Source organism: Drosophila subobscura, chromosome E (assembly GCF_008121235.1).
Source record: "Drosophila subobscura isolate 14011-0131.10 chromosome E, UCBerk_Dsub_1.0, whole genome shotgun sequence".
Lineage (NCBI taxonomy): Eukaryota > Metazoa > Arthropoda > Insecta > Diptera > Drosophilidae > Drosophila > Drosophila subobscura.
In genome coordinates this window covers 5,547,454-5,566,229 of record NC_048531.1, presented here as the reverse complement: position 1 = coordinate 5,566,229, position 18,776 = coordinate 5,547,454, and the positions used below count along the sequence as shown (strand labels likewise).

The following is an 18,776-nucleotide window of genomic DNA, read 5'->3' as shown; positions in this document are numbered from 1 at the left end:
AATCTACTCGGCTATTGATGCTGATGAAGAATATATATATACAGTATATATATACATATATAGTATATATATATTCTTCATCTATTACTATTACTACTACAATATATATATATACAATATATATATAAATATATAAACATATATATATGTATATTTATATACAAAATAATAAGTACGCGGTGGGTCTATGCAGGTCAGGTTCATACGCCAAGCCCCGAAAACAAAATCAAATCATCAAAACGAATTTTCGTTTCATCACAGTTTAGGAAGTCAACGCACCAACACATACATTGCTTGCAGTGTCCGTGTGAAACCGGTTTGGAGCGCTACAAAATCATTGGCTACACGAACTTATACAAATGTAGCTTCTAGCTGCGCGCTCTACAAACACTAATACCCATGTAGCTTGGGCTTCTGCTGCGTGTTTCTACACGCACTAATACTTGTAGTCGGGACTCCGGGCAGAGGCCTGGGACTCCAAGACGCACATTTAGCGGTGACGTTTCGCTTATAAGAAGCTGTCCATCTATTATACTATTTGGTTAGTGGTAAAGCCTAGTACTCAGATCGAAAAAAAAAACTAGCAGCAGAGTGTGACCAGAGGTGAAAACCGCATTCCGTACGGTTACTCTTCTCAGGCTGCTGTGTTGTTTTGTTTACCTTTTTGAAAATGTGTGAATATTGAATAAAAGGTTAATAAAACAATGAATGCAAAATGGATCCATGCAGGAGATTGTTTTAGTGAGACTGGCGGCTATTGCATGATCGGAGGAGGAGGACAATCAACGAAATAAGCGACGACAACCTTGATTAAACCCATACATATCTGCAGGAAAGAATCCAGGACGGTCGTTGTCTATACATTTGAGTACTATAAATCATATAAATATGTGTTCACTTATGGAAACCCATGAAACGATACCCTTAGCATATTCCGCAGTTTGAAAATATGACAGAGAATTTGCATATGGCTGGGAATAACATCTGCAGACTTCTTTGATTGGTGGAGCAGCAAGGCCGTGCCAAGAAATATTGGCGCCCGTTGCAAAGTTGTAAAACGGCGCCTACAAGCACCCTTCCTATTCAACATTGGATAGTTTCGATCCCAGATTGTCGCCATCGCCCCTTGGCACGACCCTGTGGAGCAGTACTTGGTCCCAAAAGGAAAACAACTTTAAACATTTTGTTAAAAGCCCAGCCGTGTCTGTGTCTTGGCAACGTGAAGATACTGGCTTTCAAATAAGTTAAACAAATTAGAATTGTAAATAAATTCAATATAATCTCATTAATCTATAATAACTGGTTCCTTTTTTGCCGTTTGATGGCCTTAAGCTCGTTTAGAAGCACGGTGGTCATTTATCTTTCAACTTCAGCTACAGTGTTGCCTCCATTTGATTGAGACTTTACTCTCTCTTCGCTAGGTACCCCGTGAAAATTAAAACAGATCTTTATTTTTCGAGCTGCTAGCAACATACCAACGAATACCACACAAATACTATCAATACCACACAAATATTATCGATACCACAAAATACTATCGTCTGACTTTCTAGATTATTTCGGGCTGTTTTTTGTCGATCTGAGTACTGCCTGGTGCTGGTCATGAAGAAACTATATAAGGAGGTCTCGTCAATGGCAGAGTTACTCGCTACTTCTGCTTATTTTCAAATGGTTAATAAGCACACTCCATTGTCGTTGCCCTCACACTTACAGCGAGAGCCCTTTCACTCGCACTTTTCACTCACACGTTCTGCTTATTTTTGCCGACGAGACCTCCTTATATAGTTTCTTCATGGTGCTGGTGCCTGGCGTACAGCCGCTAGAAAGTAACTTGTGCGCACAAAAATTGAAATAAATAAAATCATGGAAGCGTTTACCATGAAAATAGACCTTACTAACTTCTTCAGCGACGAGCGGCAGCACGCATTGATATTGATCGACAGCGCGTGGAAAAATATAGAGGATGTGCAGCACCACATCCAGAACCTCTTCAATCTGGTATGCAGAAACGTAAACAAAACATTTTGTTTGTTCACACTCACAGATATGTCTCTTGCAGAGAAATATACGTTTGCTGACCAATTCTGGATATTTTCTGCCGCCCAAGGAGTCCCTTAGAGTCCTAAAAGATGCTGCTGGATTGAAGTAAGTAAACCAAAGTCGGTACTGCAAGAAATGTGTATAAAAGCGTTCCGATTCATTGTAGGGCCTTCACATTTGAGGGACCGCCGCCCGCCAGTGGCATTGAGGCAGGAAGCACGAAGACTAGCAACAAGCGCAAGAAGTCATTCGATGAAGCAGAGAGCTCACGCCACAGCCCCCCTTGGGAACAGCCAAAGCGTTCTAAGCACAGAAACAAATCGACTTGCCAAGCAATTTCTCTGAATGCCATAACGGAAATTTCCGCTTTGGGAAACTCATTTGTTACATGTAACACCAGTGAAGCCGAGGAGCCACTCTGCAACTCCACTATAAATGAGTCCAAGCGTTTTAAGCAGAAAAACAAATCCACTTTACAAGCTATTTCTCAGAATGACGCAACTGATGATAAGGTGAATCCTTTATTGGAAGCAACAAACTGCAAAAACACCACAGAAGCTAAGGAGCAACTCTCCAACTCCCCTTTGAAAAAGTCGAAGCATTTTAAGCAGAAAAACAAATCCACGTTGCAATCAGTTTTTCTGAATGCCACAGTTGATGATAAGGTTGCCCCTGACACCAGTGAAGTCGAGGAGCAACTCTCCAACTCCAATTTATATAAGTCAAAGAGTTTAAAACAGAAAAAAAAATCCACGTTGCATATAATTGAAAATAAGGTGATTCATTCTTTAGAGGAAACAACCTGCAAGAACACCAGTGAAGTCGAGGAGCAACTCGTCAACTCCACTCTGAATAAGTCAAAGAGTTTAAAACGAAACAAAAAATCGAGCTGGCTTCAAATTTCAACAAATAACGCGACGAATGATAAGGTTTCAACATTAGAAACAAATGAAACCAATGAGCCTTTGCTCCAATACATCCCCGAATGGGATCAGTCAAGTTCGAATGACGATGAAAACAGCAAAGCAGAAACACCAGCCGAAGGTCTACCCCAAAATGGCAGTCGCCTTGGCCTTCACGTTGTCCAAACCCCTGCCCAGCCGTCTGAGACACAAGAGCCAAGAGCAAAGGAAAATAATTCAACATTAGTGGTCCCTGAGCCGCCGCCAATTTCTTTTCGTTGCCCGCTAATGGAGCTGGATCCTAACAAAGTCCGCACGTACCAAATTTCCTTTAAAGCGAAAACCGCTCAGAATGTGCCCGTAAAATCGCCGACAAAGCAAACGGATTCCAATGAACACATCAAATTGGCTACTCCCGAAGCTGCTAGGCAAGAACGTGCTGCACCATTGAGCGTCCTCGATGAAATTTCAACCATAGATGAGGCTGAAGAAGATGAAGATGCAGATGCGGAAGCGGCAGTGGAAGCTTTGCCACCCTCAGTGGATGATAAAATGCTTCCGCAACGTGTTTCTGCCGAGACTATAAACTGTGATTCCGACGACGATGTCATGGTGCTGGATGACACCAGTGTGGATTCGGATGTGGAAGTGTCCCAAATTATACCAGCAAATGGTAAGTCATAAACAATTATATTCAACAATTATATTGAACAAATATATTTTAAGATCCTCAAATGAATGATTATGCGCTGGAAATGTTTAAAAACGCTTCTCCGCTAAAGGATTTGCCAAAAAGGGGCGACACAATACTCTTCAAGCTAAGGAAAATCAAGAGTTCCTTGGGCTCTGGACTAACCGGAGTTATAACTGCCAGCTGCACCTACATCAATCGTCGCACGAAAGCCGTTTCAATGGAAGTGATATGTAAGAGAAGTTTCGCTCCGTATTTCTGCACAGTTTGAATTGCCAATTTTCACTATTCTTGCAGCATTTCCTCCACGCAATCGTGGTGTACTGAGTCAGTACTCAAACAGTTTGGACGACTCAAGCGACGACGATACACCTTCTTTAATGGTCAATATGTCGGATCTGATTGAAGCAAAGCGCCTTAAATAAAGTTAAAGATTAAGTTACTTTCTGGTGTTCTATTTTCATAGCATTGTAAATTTTATAAACAATCAAATAACATGCTTTTGCCGTGCGATTCTTCACTTGGTATAGTCCTGTAGTTTCGCCAAAAACTCGTCGGCCTCTTCCGCAGTTTTAACGCGCAGCAGAATCGACACCACTTTGGTGTCCTCCGGCATGGGCAGACTCATGATCATTACATTGTTTTTGCCCATGCGTTGGCAGGGCAGGCCATTGCCGACCATCAGATTGATCAGGACCTGACCAATATTGTTGTCGGCAAGCACAATCAGCTGCGCCTTCTCCGAGTCCTTCACGGGCTTCAAATGCAACATGCCCACTCTTCGATCGGCATAGTCCGCACCCTTCATTCCGAACACTTTGCAGCGTTTTGAGTAGACTGCATCCTCTTCGACAACCTGCAAAAGATCAATGTTTTATGGCCAGTTTTATGGGGATTACTTCGCTGTACTTGCCTGCTTGAACTCTACTTTCGGTTGCTGGTCCTCTTCAACCTGGTCCTCCGCATTGCCAGCCGACTATGCAGCTGCAGCTGGCGGCTATATATTGCCAAAGGAGAACAGTGTGGCTCTAGGGGTAAATGAGAAGCTGGTCGAAGGCTTGGCATCTCCTCCAGCCGCTCCAGCGGAGCTGCCGAATCCCGCAAACAGCGAGGAGCTACCTCCTTCATTGATGCATCCATGGTCCTTAAATGTGAGTTCTAAAATGCAGCACCACATCCAGAACCTCTTCAATCTGGTATGCAGAAACATAAATAAAACATTTTGTTTGTTCACACTCACAGATATGTATCTTGCAGAGAAATATACGTTTGCTGACCAATTCTGGACATGTTCTGCCGCCCAAGGAGTCCCATAGAGTTCTAAAAGATCATTATGTATTGAAGTAAATAAACCAAAGTCGGTACTGCAAGAAATGTGTCTAAAAGCGTTCCGATTCATTTCGGGCCTTCACATTTCAGACTGCTGTATGCTCACACTGAAACCAGTGTATTTCAAAAGTTAGCCCCGACCCCTTCCGCCCCCGCAAAAGCGTAAAAACCTCCCAAATCTACAATCTAGTTTCAGTTTTAAAAAGTCTATGCCAGCTAGTAATATCAAACAGAACATCAACTACGAGGAATATGATTTAAGACTACGGTATATTACGGTATATTTTGAAAATAAGATGGCATATTTTGGTATATTTTTGTGGGGCTTGCGGTATATTTACCGATAAAATAGCGGTCACACTGCACTTAGGGTTGACAAATATTTAAAAAATATAATGGCGGTGTTTGGAAAAATATCAAAATGATATAAAATATATCACTGCAAAAATATCGAAATCAAGGTCTTTACCGTTGGCTTTCGTGGTATTTGGGACTACTAACCATATAGTCAACGCACCAAGCCAAGAAAAACCAAGTTTCGAGAGTTAAACGAATAGGTGCATGTGAGACGCTCATACATACACTTTTATCAGTGTGATATCACAGCAGTCTGGTGGTAAAATTCGGGTTCTCTAGCACTTATAGTCTCTGAGTACTAGCCGAAAAACAAGACGACTCGTCTATTGATGCTGATCAAGAATAAATATTTACTCTATGGGGTCGGAAACATTTCCTTCTGTGTGCTACATATGTACATCTTTGTACACAAATACAATATACGCTATTAATTTATTTTGTTCTTCTGGTTAGTTACCAAACATTCAATGTCAAAAAATATCGCAAAGAAATATCAATATATTGATGTTTTGGCAAAACAAATATCACGATATAAATATATTTTTATTTTGAAAAAATATCGATATATTGATATTTTGATATATATTTGACAACCCTACTTCGTCATCATTTATCATCCATCATCCATGTTTTTTTCTTTCGAAAATTTTATTGAACCGGGTTGGATGCGTTGCTGCGAGAAAAAACAGAAAATGAAATCGCCAAAGCATAGTTGGTTAAATGCTTTGCATTATAAGATCAAAAAAAGTTAATAGAGCTAAAGGATTGCTGGAGAATTCATGGATTAAAAATAGGTATGTATAGAAATCAGATGCGTCAGTTTGCAAGAATTTTATGATGAATGTTCTATTTCTGAAGAGTCGAGTGCCTGGTCTTCGGGCCTGGCATTCTTTTCCTGTAGAAAGAATAAGAACGGCCAACTGATAAATCAATTCACTTAAATAAATGTGTTAAACATTCGAATGGCAATTAAAGAAATGGATATTCTCTCGTTTCTAGATATAAGGCTCCCTGAGGCCGCCTCAACACGTGGTCTAGTTTGCCGGCTTTGTTAATATGGTAGGTATCCCCTTGCTGTGGAAAATGATTTTACAATTTGTATGTGATGATAAGTTCAATCTGAACAAAGTATTGTTGAGTTTCAACTTAAAATTAAACCAAAAGGATTCTGAAAAATATTTTTACAAAGCACAGAGTGAAAATTTTCAAAAAGTCAAATTTAACCTAAGTACTCTTCATTATAGGTACATTTTTTAACAAGCTGCCCTTTTTCATAACCCGGCATCTGGAAGTATATGATGCAGAGGTAAGTTTTTTACAATTTTTATTTTTCTCGCGTCGATTATGTGATGATAAGTTCAATCTGAACAATGTGCTGTTGATCACCAACTTACAATTAAACCAAAAGGATTCTGAAATTTTTAAATTATTAAGAAATGTGATAAAAGCCAACCTGAATGAGAAATTAATCAATTTTTTCTTTAATCTTTAGCCGCACATTTCATCATGTTGCCATTTTAGTTGGGCACTCGCTCCGGAAAACGTGACCAAGGTGGGTTCCCTTACTTCATGTTTATATTCATTACATGATGATAAGTTCAATCTGAACAAAGTGCTGTTGATTCACAACTTCAAAATAAACCAAAAGGATTCTGATAATATAAAAGATAGTCCTTTCCGTTCTATAACACATTGAAAATGGAACCTAACCTAAATTATTTCTGTATGTTTCAGATGCATATGCTGATCATCCGCTTTATTCGTACCGCAGATGTGTTTGTTGGGTAAGTTTCAGCATTGGTTTAATAATATATTAAATTTATATGATGACAGTAATTACCGTATGATTTTATTGATTTCAAACTTCATGGCTGCAATTATTGCAACTGATTACTTTTGGAATCAACGAAGTCTATGTATTCTAGAGATATTTTATTAATTAGATCATACATTTTTATTTTTAGTAATGATTCAACATGAAGACGGAACTACCAAGACACAATTGGGGTTTATACGTTGCATTTAAATAAGGTAAATATCAAGATTATTCCCATGTCCAAATTTGATCAATATTGAAAATGATGATAGTAATTACCGTATGATGTCTTTGATTAAAACACCATGGCTGCAATTATTGCAACTGATTATCTTTGAAATTTATGTTATTATTTACTATGCTAGTCATATTTTATACTAATCAATGTTTTTTCAATTTGCAGTGAACCTCTGTTAAAAGAAGTCTGAACTATGAACGGCTCCATCAGCTATATTCTATATGGATTTCACCCACTATCAAGCTAGGTAAGTTAAGCTGCGACATATGTACGTTAGACTGTAAAACTGGTTCAATTATTTATATGATGAATACCTTTTATCTATTAACTTTCGTTCTACTGAGTAGAAAATGCGGAGAAATGTACCTGATTTAACTTAGCTATTATATTGATGCAAAGTCCGAGTGTATAAGTGATCTTAATATCCATTTTCACGTCTTCTTTACAGTGTAAAGTCCGACATGACCTGAAGACTTCACTGGATTGTATTGCTTGTACTGGTAGGTGTTATATTTCAATCGCTTTACCTTAAATTCTTAAAATGATGTTACTTCATAGTATAGTTCATTAGAATTCCACATGTTACAACGTTTTCGAAGCTGATATTGTCTTCAAATAAGCTTCAGACGTCCCACCATAGAAAATCGTATTAATTTATTATATTTCTTGCAGCTTCAAAGATTTGCTTTCCACTAGCCATACAATGTTATAAGGCAGGTGCCGGCACGCCCATATCTATTGTGCATAGGAAGTGTGCATAGAGTGCCGGCCACTGATAGAAAGGTACAGTTTTGGAAACTTAATTAAGATTGTTTTTTTGTGGAGCGTTTTATTTGATGAATATCCTAACTCAGGATTCCCTCTTCTGAGTAGAACCCTAAACAACCATGCTGTTCACTTTTCCCTGTCTGAACATAAAACGCTTAATAATAACAATTGTTTGCATATTCAAACTTTATGAATTTTCCTAATCAATGATTTTACACTTGCAGATTGATCAGTACTGTTCTAAGGATACGACACTTGCTTGAGATCCATTTTAAGAACTTTGGGAAACATATTTAAAGGTAAGAACCAGTTTTGGTTGAATATAAATTATGCAGTTTCTTTGATGAATATCCTAACTCAGGATTCCCTCTTCTGAGTAGAACCCTAAACAATCATGCTGTTTACTTTTCCCTGTCTGAACATAATGCGCTATACAAATTTTATTGTTTTTGATACTTTATATTTAACTCAAACTATTTATTTTATTTGCAGGTAGCTTTGCCTCATTGGGGACTGCGAAACGACTCAGAACTACATCAGTGAGGTAAAATGTTCTTTAATTATTCTTGTTGCTCTTTTCAAATGATGAAGAAGCCCTTAGTGGTTTTATCTTCTTAGAATCTCAAACATCATGCTGATTTTGTCTTCTTTCCCCAACTGATACATCATTTCAATCGAAGACTTGATTACATTTGTAAACACAACGTACTAATTATGTTATCTCTCTCTCTTGCAGGGTATTTTGTTCCAAAATAAAATGTTGAAAATAAAAGTTAATTTAAAATCAAACTACATATTTATATACAAATTATTATTATGGAAATGTGGGGAGTGGCTGCACTGGTTTCAGTTATTGGGCTTAGTTTCTAGTTGTCAAACTCGTGAGTGGAGAATCTTATAAAATGTATTTTAGGAATGAAAAATCTACACGCCATCTACATTTGAACATTTTCCACTGGCTTCACAGCCAGGTGGCGGTTTAATAAATTTCATGTAGGGGGCGAAAATCGATTTCCTTTTCTGTATGCAAGCATCAGCTGGGTGCTACGAGACTCGGCTAGTGATTAACTTAAATTTTTGATTACATTTTGCTGGTTTTCTGATTATAGGTCACGTCTGTGGGTGGAAAGGATTCAGAAGCTGAAAGGTTAATCACACCACTCAACCACTTTGCACACATGCATCCGCATTCCTCTGGGCATTCGGACTTCTCTGCATATTTAAAGCGCCGTCAAGGAAGTTTCAATTTATCACGCTGTGTTGTGTTGGCCATATAAGCGGAAGTTGTACTACCCGGCACTACATGACCTGCCAGCCGTATAAGTTGGCTGTGTGAGCAGCAACAATACCAGCAGCAGCAGCAGGCGCCGGCAGGGACGAAATGGAGAAGACGAAGAAGCAGGCCCACTTTCGGGGGGTGTCACATCTATTTTCAACATTGTGCACACATTTCATTCATTGAGTGCATGTCGGTGGGGCTCGAGAACAGAACACGAGCATATTTACAACCATAAATGAAATGTAGTACAGACAGAGTGCAAGAGGCACTTATGCGCTTTTATGCGATTTTATGGGACACTTTAAGCGACAGTTGGTTGCTTTTTATTAAGTTGTCTGATAATTATCTTGTGGTTGTGCAATCAAAACGCAATGAATTCAATTGAAAATCTTCCAATTCTCCTTCAATCTCAAGTTATTTACAGCTTCAGTCCAGACTTCAGTTCGGGTAAAAGCAGCCATGAATGGCATTCGGAAGTCGTCGAACTTTTTCCACTCGATATGTGACGACAAGGACATCGCTGCGCTTTTCATTCCCCGAAACTGATAAAGATAAGGCCAAAGAGTCTGTCGGCGTCTCAAGCTTCTCGTTCGAGTGTGTTCTGGAGGAAACTTTGTCGTCCTGCCTGTGTGGCCCGGCGTGGCCCGTCTCCGGCGGTTTTTTGCGGCCAACAGAACCAGAACGAGAGGAGTTGGCTAGTATTTTTGTGACAATTTATTTTCTGTGCTCTGGCATTTGCTTTTCAACAAATCGAAAAACTATTAAATTGGGCTGAAAGCCAGAAACTAAAAGAAAAATAAGATAAAGACAGAAGGAGAGAGGGAGAGATACAGAGCATACAAATAGAAAAAAAATAATGAAAAGAACGAAGAAATTTTTAACAATCTATTGAAATTTGTGTACTCTTTTTGTAAGATATTGAAGGAAATTATTAACGAATGCTATGGAAAGATTCTCTTTAATTCTTATACCTGTGCTTCATCATTTGATTCCTTATAGACTTGAAATTTTCATAGCAGAATATATGTAGCTTGCCAAAGGGGACTCCACCTCGACAGCAGAGATTTCGGTTGATGACATTCGCGCAATTTGGCTGCAACTTTTCACCTCCGAAATGCTGCAACGACGACATCAAGTTAATTGGATGTGCTGTGAGGAGTGTGGTCATGGCCAGCAGAAGCGAGCTGTGAAACGGAAGCCTCGAATACGTATACGAATACGAATACGTATACGTACACCTGCCACAGCGATTAGGATCTAAGTAAACGGTGTGGACGCACACATAGTACACAGAGAGGGCCACAGCTTGGGGCAGCATTCAACAATTTTGAGACGAGCAAACAGACGTTAGCACATGGTCGCGGTTATCTGTAGATCTATGAATATATATACAGAACTTGGCACCTCTTTGAATGCAAATCCACAGCTAAGGGTACACCGGACCCCACGCGAACCCCAGGAAGGAGGAATGTGCTAAGGTGACACTAAACTAATTAAAAGTTTGCCTAGTCCCTAACCCATAAGGGACATGGACGCATGTTTATTGGATTGTAAATTGTGCATTGAAATCACGTAAATGTCGGAGGAGCAATTTAATCAGCACAACATCAGAGAGTGCGGCTGCTAAGCCTGAATTTAATTTAGCAACATAACCAAATCAAAAAAAAGAGGGGCCTCAGCACATACACGGGCCATACGCCCGACCAACAACAACAAAGTCGTTGTCAACTGGAGGGACACAGCAAAAATTGCACAGAAACTACGTGACTTCAATTCCTGAAAAGTGCGGCTGAAAAAAATCAAATAAAGCGAAGGTGTATGGCTGCATGGCTGTGTCTGGTTTGCCTCTCTCCATGTGTCCATGTGGTCAGCCCTCGATGGCGTTTTTTCGGTTGGCTCGATGGCGTGCACAACTTTTAATCCCTTGCACTTTTGTCAATGTCGCAGCCGAGCTAGAGTCAGATTTAGCATCTGTCCAATGACAAAACAATACAAACAGCAACAAAAAATAGTTTCAGGCACCTTACGAATAAGAAACACCCTTGGATCTCTTCGGACAATATGACTTCCCGGCCGGACTTCCCAATCTGTCTATATTTGAGACCAGCCTGACAGATACAATGCCACTTTCACTTGGGATACCCTAACAGCCCGTACAGCATGCCAAGAGGGTCACCATAAAAGCGAATTGCATTCTGTTTGGGAAATAGTTTTTCACCACAAGCGAATTTCAGGTTTCCCCTGTGCGGTGCTGTGGCTAGAGCACGGCACAGGAAGATGGCCAATAAAATTAATTGATTTTGTGGTTTCTTTTTTGTAGTGCTGCAAAGTCCGAATGCTGCTTCTGTGACAGTTTGACCGCATTTGATTGACACCATATTGGGTCTGTTCCGAAAGGATTGTCTGCTGCATATGGCCAGCTAAAGGGTAACCAAACCCGGCACATTAATTAGATTAGAAGCAGTGACACAAAACGATTTGAACAGCATATTCAGAGACTCGGCAAACCATTTACCCTTTTAACTCCCAGTTAGAATCTCAGATCTCAACAATATATCAAATTTAATTGGATAAAACAATATTGAATTAATTGTTCACGGTTGCGTCTTTGCATGCAAGGATTGGAGTTGGCATCGCAAACGAACAATTGGAAACGTAAATGTAAACGATTTCGACGCTTTTCCCTGTGCATCTGGCATTGATTTCCATTTTCCCACTTTTATTAACAACCATTTAAGTGCAATGAAGTGAAATGCGAGAATCCTATATAAATAAATATATTTCTCTAGTGTATTTTATTTTTGTCAGTGATTTCATTTTTATGGCCTGGCTGGTGTAGATGGCATTTCATGGCTGATTTAACCCGGCAGCTCCCTAACAGTGACTGGGGCTGTGCTTCTCTGCCTGTGACTGCGGCTGTGCCTGTGACTGTGACCGCTTTTGTTCCTGTTTCTGCCTCTGTTATTGCAGTTGTAATTCATTCTTTCATTCATTCGAACGAGTGAACGTTCTTTGGTAGTTTTACAAGGTGTTCGTGTATATACGTTCTGTGTTCAGGCAGAAACTTTACTAGCATTAGTTGGAGCTAAAATATAGCCATGGAATATGGGATGTATAAGCTGCCACCTAGTTATTTGGAAGATTGTCTCCGAGTTGATGGCATCTAAAACGGGTATCAGTTAGTCCGTATATCGACTCTAGCATACCATACTTCATTTTTTCATATGTCAGGGGCGTAAATGAAAACGCAAACGGGGCGTATGATTAATGTGGTTTACATATGAAAGCGACTCTCTCCTCCAGCCAGCTCTGCACTCTGTCTTTGTCTGTTTCTGATTCTGTCTCCTTTTTTTTTGCGCCTTTGTTGGGCTGCTGCTGCTGTTGCTGTTGTTGCTGGCAGTGCTTATTCAATAATTTATTGCTGGCATCCTCAGCCACTTACAATGTCAGAAAAATATGCGCGAAATATGCATAAAAGTATTACATGCAGGCGTTTGTCAGCGGCTACCCACACCCTCCACTCTCCACTTACAAGCAGAAAGTGAAAGTGTGCGCTTTAATAAATCACGAATCAGGGGATTATCAATTAATTGGCTTCTAACAAATTGTAAAATCCAATCAGGGGCTGATAAGAGTTACAAAATGTATTTACGAGAGGCCAGATTGTGTGTCGGATTTAATGGAAATGGATGATGGAACAGTGCTCCATGATGGCTTATTTTACTCCGATTTTAATTGGCACTCAGCGGGCAGGAAGAGAAAACACAGCACGCAACCTTGGTAATGGATTAGGCAAAGATATATATAAATATGTATGTATGTTCTCCGAGCTCTGGCAGTGGATTTGGCGTGGATGCATAGCCATGAAACGTCAGCGCAACTCATCTGGAAGAGTCTCTTATCATTTGAGCAAACCAAACAGGAAATAATAAGCTCTCTGTATGTATTACGCCTTCAATCCTTTCTCGCAGTGTACCTCCTCCCATAATTATACAATTCATTATCAATATTTGACACATGAGCAATGTGACTGCCGCTTGAACTCGAACCAAACGGCGATAAATCTTCACTCGAGACTTTACTCAGAAAGATCGCGGACAAGCGACAGTTCAGAATGAGCAGCTCGAGTGTCCAGAAGAAGATTGGGATCGTGGGTAGCGGCCTCATTGGCAGAGCCTGGGCCATGCTCTTCGCCGCGGCGGGCTACACGGTGCAGATGTACGACATTCTGGAGAGTCAGCTGGTCACGGCACAGCAGGAGCTGGACAAGGAGCTGCACAGTCTCGAGGAGAAGGGTGCGCTGCGTGGACAGTTGAAGGCGTCGGAGCAGTTGGCACTGATAGGGTTCACACAGCAGCTGGAGGAGCTTGTCCGGGATGCTGTGCACATTCAGGAGTGCGTGCCCGAGCAGCTGCAGCTGAAGAAGTCTCTGTATTCCCAGCTGGATGGTCTGCTGGGAGGCGACACTGTGGTCGCCAGCTCAACGAGCACCTTCATGCCTTCCCTGTACAGCGAGGGCCTGCAGAGGCGACAGCAGGTGGGCAGCTTTCATATCTTTGATGATATTTTCACTCATTTACTTATGCCTTTCAGATGCTGGTGGCCCATCCCCTGAATCCGCCGTACTTCATACCCCTGGTGGAGATTGTGCCCGCTCCCTGGACCACTGCCGAGGCTTTGGAGCGCACCCGCCTGCTGATGCTGAGCCTGGGCCAGCGGCCGGTCACGCTGAAGCGCGAAATCGAAGGCTTTGCCACCAATCGCATCCAGTATGCGATACTCAATGAGGTCTGGCGCCTGGTCGAATCGGGCATACTCAGCGTGGCGGATGTGGACCGGGTGCTGAGTCAAGGACTCGGCTTGCGCTACGCGCTGCTCGGTTCCCTAGAGACGGCCCATCTGAATGCTCCCGGTGGGGTTGCTGACTACTTCAAGCGTTTCGGTGCAGAGATCTCTGCCGTGAGTGCCACCTATGGACCCACGCCAGACACCCAAGCAGAGGGAGCGGCGCTGGCGGAGATTGCCAGGCAGTGTGAGGAGCTGGTGCCGCTGGCGGAGCTCGACCAGAGGCGGGCCACGCGGGACGCCTTTCTCATCCATTTGGCCAGGCTGAAGAAGCAATTCGAATAGGAAACTAATTGGTGCGCTTTTCTCTGATTAAAATATCCCGTAACAAATCGAGAGCAAAGGCTTTCTCGTACTTTACTTCTCTCCCTTTTGCCGCTGTCTTCTCCAATTCCCCACGTTCTTGATGCTCCTTCGTGTTTCGTGCATTAATGAAATTAATTTTTGCGGCAACCGGAAACGTTTCTCCAGGCGAACCATTCAAGTACAACGTGTCACATTTCCGCTCTAGCATTAAGTTCGGTTTTTTCCCACCCCCCAATCTGACTCTGACTCTGCCTCTGGCGCCTTTCTTCTTTGCCTTTCCACTTTGCCATTACAATTTCCCAGTCATTCGGCACTTGGCCTGATGAATGCTGACGGCTTTAACTCATTTTTCATTTCGGGCCAGTTTCCATTGCAAATTGTTCGCCCTTTTTCCAGCACAGAGAAGCTGCTTGAGTGGAGAATTTTCATCCGAGTGCAGGATTTGTTTTCACCAACGGAATTTATAGTGCACTTTTAATGGCTCTAATGGTTTTTTTTTGCGTACATCTAGATTCTAGAATTATAGGATTTACCACGTTGAATGGCTTTAAATGTTCAACAGTTGCCTCTAAAGCCGCTAATTGATTTGTTCCATTTATCTACGAGTTCGTTGAATCTCCGCTCGTCCTTAGATTTGGGCAATGCATTTATAAAATGCGTAAAATTTATATGCAAAACCCAAAGAGCTGCAGCTGCAGCTGCTGCCGCTCTCTTAATAATTTTAAACGGCAAGTGTTCAAAATTTCTCACCATGGCCATATAACAATTAAAGCCGCAGGAGGGGAGTACGAGTTGGGGCCACCCCCGCAGGTCGTTGTCTCGTCTGCGGCCCTGAAATCCTGATGGCGTTGGCGGGGGAGGCTTGGGGCTTAAAACTGCAATGTCATTGTTATGGGACAGCGGGCAGGCAACAAAAAGCATGTGGCTAGTAATTCATTACCCAGACCAGCGCGCTCATTGGAATGCCAGTGGGGATTCGCAGGGAATGGGAGTGTAAATGCTGGGACTATTGCACATGGCGCTGTCATCCAACTCCATTTAATGGGCAAACAAAAGGCGTTGGGTACAACAAAAAATTGCATAGAGAACAAAGTAAGAACGATTTAGTGGATAACTTGCAACTAGCAGATACCCCGCTCAAGCATAACTAAGGATGAGTTGTCTAAGAGAGGTTCTGCATCGACAGATATCGAAATAAATACACTTTATGGGTTCGCAAATCATTTCGCCACATATGCAATGTACCTTTGCAGGAATAGAGTAAGCCGCGGGGTCTGCACGAGTACCCTGCATGAAAAGGGCCAGCCGCAAAGTGTGAAAAAAAGAGTGTGGCCAGAGTTATGACGTATTTGGGAAATGTGCAGACGGGCAAAAATGTGGCGGGATGCTGTAGGGGGATGTGGGTTGGGTATGCCAAAAGTTAAAACAACGAACCATAATTAATGGAATGACAACAGAAGGCAGGCAACAATTTCAATGTCCCCTCCATTTTGATTTTGTCTTCTTTTGCTTTTGCTTTTGCTTTTATCTTTCATTTTGTTTTGTTTGATCCGACAGACGTTAGGGCCTGGTCCTGTGGCTAGGTGGGAATGTTTATTGAACTCTACAGAGTGGGCGAGATATATGAACGGAGAGAGAGACAGAGAGATAGACAGACAGAGAGAGAGCAAAAGAGAAACAGGAAAATAAATGGGTTTAAAGCGGACGGAAGCCATGTGCATTGGATTGGTGGGCGGGAAAAGGAGGAAATGCATTGTTTCACGCCCAATTTCATTTGGGTATTTTTAATGGTCGCATCGGTAGGAGAAATGTGTAGGAGAAGAGGGAGAGCAGACAGACAGAGACAGGGTTGGGTCTCGGTGTGGCAGGGTGCATGTAATTAACGTCCAGTAATCAAAGTAATTAATGAAATTAATTCAAGAGGCTCTTCCCGTCGGGTTCGCACTCTGTAGAAAACTTCAGACTATCATTATGGATCAGTAGAGGACTCGCTGGGTTGACATTATTAAAGCAAATCCTGTGGTCCAATTCTGACACAATCAGAGCCAACTAATTGAACAAAGGAAAACACAGAAAAAAAACTCAGTTCCTCCAACGCTATTCATTAATTATCCTCACCTCAGTGAGGTGCAATCCCTCCTGCCAGACATCCTATTACGAGAAAGGTCCAGCAAACAAGCAGATAACGTGAAAAAATAACAATTTTTCATTGGTTCTGTCAGTTGTTCGTGTTCTGTGAGTTGTTAACAATCGATATGATGTGTTTTCCCAACCAGACCTACATGAAACACAACAAATGAGGACAGTGCTTGCTGACCGGAGGGGCTAGTGGAGGAGGGACATGCCCCCCCGCTGACAGGCAGTGGAGCACAATAAATCATGCCATAAAACATTTACGCCTCGAAGCGTACAAAAGTTGATGCGAACCGACAGACCCTATCCGATCCCAACTGAGCCGCTCCAAGGCCGACCCGATACGATTCGATTCGATTTGATTCATTACATTCCAAGTAAGAGCGGAAGCCTGAGACGATGATAAATAAATAATCAGACCCTTTGAATGAAGATGTCAAAGATTAGGCGCTGAGGCGGGGACTAGACCAAGGTAGGCGATGCGATGGGATTCCTATCGGTGAGGCCTTCCCCCAGCACCACCACCACATCATCACTTGGCCTTAGCCTCTGCCATTTATCAAGTGGGCGGTGTGGTAGACAAGACAATCGATTGGAATTCATTTAATTTGACCATTTCAAATGCTCCAAACTGGAATCAGAGCCACAAGCCAAGAGGCAAAAGGCAGCTAAACCAGAGCAAACAATGACCTGACTCCTGGCCCTATTTGAGAGCTGCCTTTCCCATTTCCAATTTCATTCCCATGTCGACTTCAGCTCTCCATCGCTCTACCGCTGACATTTATCTTGATCGACCTCAGTGGCAGTTTTTACACCGCCGCACCAAATTCAATTTGCTTTATGGATGGCACACAATGGACAACACAATAAATACATCAAAACAAGAGCCATGGCTCAAAGGTTGGATTAAAGCCACCGAAATACGTATACACTATGCAGCAGCCGTAGAGTATGAAACTCTAAACATCTTTCTATCTGTCTACCACAATTTTAGTAAAAGGATAAAGCAAAATGCTGGCCACGTGTGATGCGATATTTGGTAGAGTCTAAGGAACATTTCCTGCCAACAAAATATTTTCTTTGGGCCAGCTACGATTGTGTTATTTGTCTGTGGCATTGTTGTGGCCTGGCCAATAAATCAATGCCTTTATGTTCTACATTGGAATTTTCATTTATCTGCCGAACATATTAAATCTGGTCTTATCGAGGCATTTGTCCGGTCACTCTATTATGACAAATTTGTGTGCGTTCAGGAAATAATTGCGCCCAGAGTTGGTTGCATTATTAAACTGCTTTAAAGGATGCTTCACAGCTTGGGGGCTGTGGTTGTTGCAAGTGGAATGTTGCTTTCCCTGGAAGAGCCGGCACGTCCGACTCCTAGTCCTAGTATTGCCTGGAACCCTTGTCCTTTGAGCGAGGCCCGTCAGCGTTTTTGTTACTCCTCTCTTAGTGTCTGATGCGTCCGTCGTGCGGCGGTCAAAACCGCAGACATTTCGGAGGAGGACGTGGGGCAAATTGTTTGGCCAGCACAAAGTTTATTTAATTTCTCACAGAATGTAGATCTACGTGCCCCCACTTTTTTGACTTTGTTGATTAAAACAAATTGCGCTCTGTCTCAACGGCTCCAGACCCCTAGACGAAACTCCGAAGCTCGTAGGATGAGACAAGAAGTGCTCGGGAAAAGAAGGGATCAAAAAGTCTAGCATTCCTGAAGGTCTTTCAGAGGTTTCTTAACATTGCAAGAGAAGCGAGACAGCATTTGGTGCTTAGCAATAGTAAGATTATTTAATTGGCATTGCTTTAATAAGGTTAAAAATGATGCAAAAAATTCAACAGGCTTGACAGCACTTAACTGCATTAAATTTTGTTTATTTTTGAATACTTTTTGAATCACTTCAGCACTTGTACGGGAATAAGCGTGAGATAAATCAGCAAATTGCCAGCTCATGCACAAAATAGCCTTAAAAATGATAAGATTTAATTTCTCACTATTTAATTTGTTAATTTCTTTTCGCTTTGTCGAGCTTTCTTGTACACAACTGTACTTGATGGCAGTCTCTATGCACTCCATG

General features: G+C 41.7%; 3 protein-coding genes, 1 long non-coding RNA gene and 3 other non-coding genes across 8 annotated transcripts; 6 read left to right on the top strand and 1 right to left on the bottom strand.

The window, feature by feature from the left end:
• The first annotated feature begins 1,776 nt into the window (after positions 1–1,776).
• LOC117890730 (coilin-like) lies at positions 1,777–4,133 on the top strand. The gene is made up of 5 exons (XM_034795783.1): positions 1,777–1,998; positions 2,060–2,145; positions 2,207–3,615; positions 3,669–3,866; positions 3,931–4,133. The coding sequence occupies exons 1-5, from the start codon at positions 1,864–1,866 to the stop codon at positions 4,056–4,058; spliced, it is 1,956 nt and encodes a 651-aa protein (XP_034651674.1). The 5' UTR covers positions 1,777–1,863; the 3' UTR covers positions 4,059–4,133.
• Positions 4,078–5,083, bottom strand: LOC117890732 (nuclear pore complex protein Nup50-like). Its single transcript, XM_034795786.1, has 3 exons — positions 4,874–5,083; positions 4,547–4,791; positions 4,078–4,489 (listed from the first exon to the last, which is right to left on the bottom strand). The coding sequence occupies exon 3, from the start codon at positions 4,439–4,441 to the stop codon at positions 4,151–4,153; it is 291 nt and encodes a 96-aa protein (XP_034651677.1). The 5' UTR covers positions 4,442–4,489; positions 4,547–4,791; positions 4,874–5,083; the 3' UTR covers positions 4,078–4,150.
• Positions 5,084–5,930: 847 nt separating this feature from the next.
• On the top strand, positions 5,931–8,894 carry LOC117890733. Of its 2 annotated transcripts, XR_004648595.1 has the most exons (12): positions 5,931–6,113; positions 6,319–6,378; positions 6,564–6,625; positions 6,812–6,871; positions 7,054–7,103; positions 7,284–7,350; positions 7,539–7,620; positions 7,822–7,873; positions 8,046–8,156; positions 8,366–8,440; positions 8,634–8,685; positions 8,878–8,894. It is a non-coding gene; the product is annotated as an uncharacterized LOC117890733 (long non-coding RNA). The 2 variants fall into 2 exon arrangements; XR_004648594.1 differs by lacking the exon at positions 8,878–8,894 and having other exon boundaries at positions 8,634–8,871.
• On the top strand, positions 6,417–6,497 carry LOC117892776. Its single transcript, XR_004648756.1, has one exon. It is a non-coding gene; the product is annotated as a small nucleolar RNA Me28S-Cm3227 (small nucleolar RNA).
• Positions 6,660–6,741, top strand: LOC117892775. Its single transcript, XR_004648755.1, has one exon. It is a non-coding gene; the product is annotated as a small nucleolar RNA Me28S-Cm3227 (small nucleolar RNA).
• Positions 6,900–6,982, top strand: LOC117892774. The gene has a single exon (XR_004648754.1). It is a non-coding gene; the product is annotated as a small nucleolar RNA Me28S-Cm3227 (small nucleolar RNA).
• A 4,608-nt stretch (positions 8,895–13,502) lies between the features above and the next one.
• Positions 13,503–14,608, top strand: LOC117890731 (lambda-crystallin homolog). Its single transcript, XM_034795785.1, has 2 exons — positions 13,503–13,957; positions 14,014–14,608. Exons 1-2 carry the CDS (start codon positions 13,535–13,537, stop codon positions 14,548–14,550), a joined length of 960 nt encoding a protein of 319 aa, XP_034651676.1. The 5' UTR covers positions 13,503–13,534; the 3' UTR covers positions 14,551–14,608.
• Positions 14,609–18,776: the final 4,168 nt, after the last annotated feature.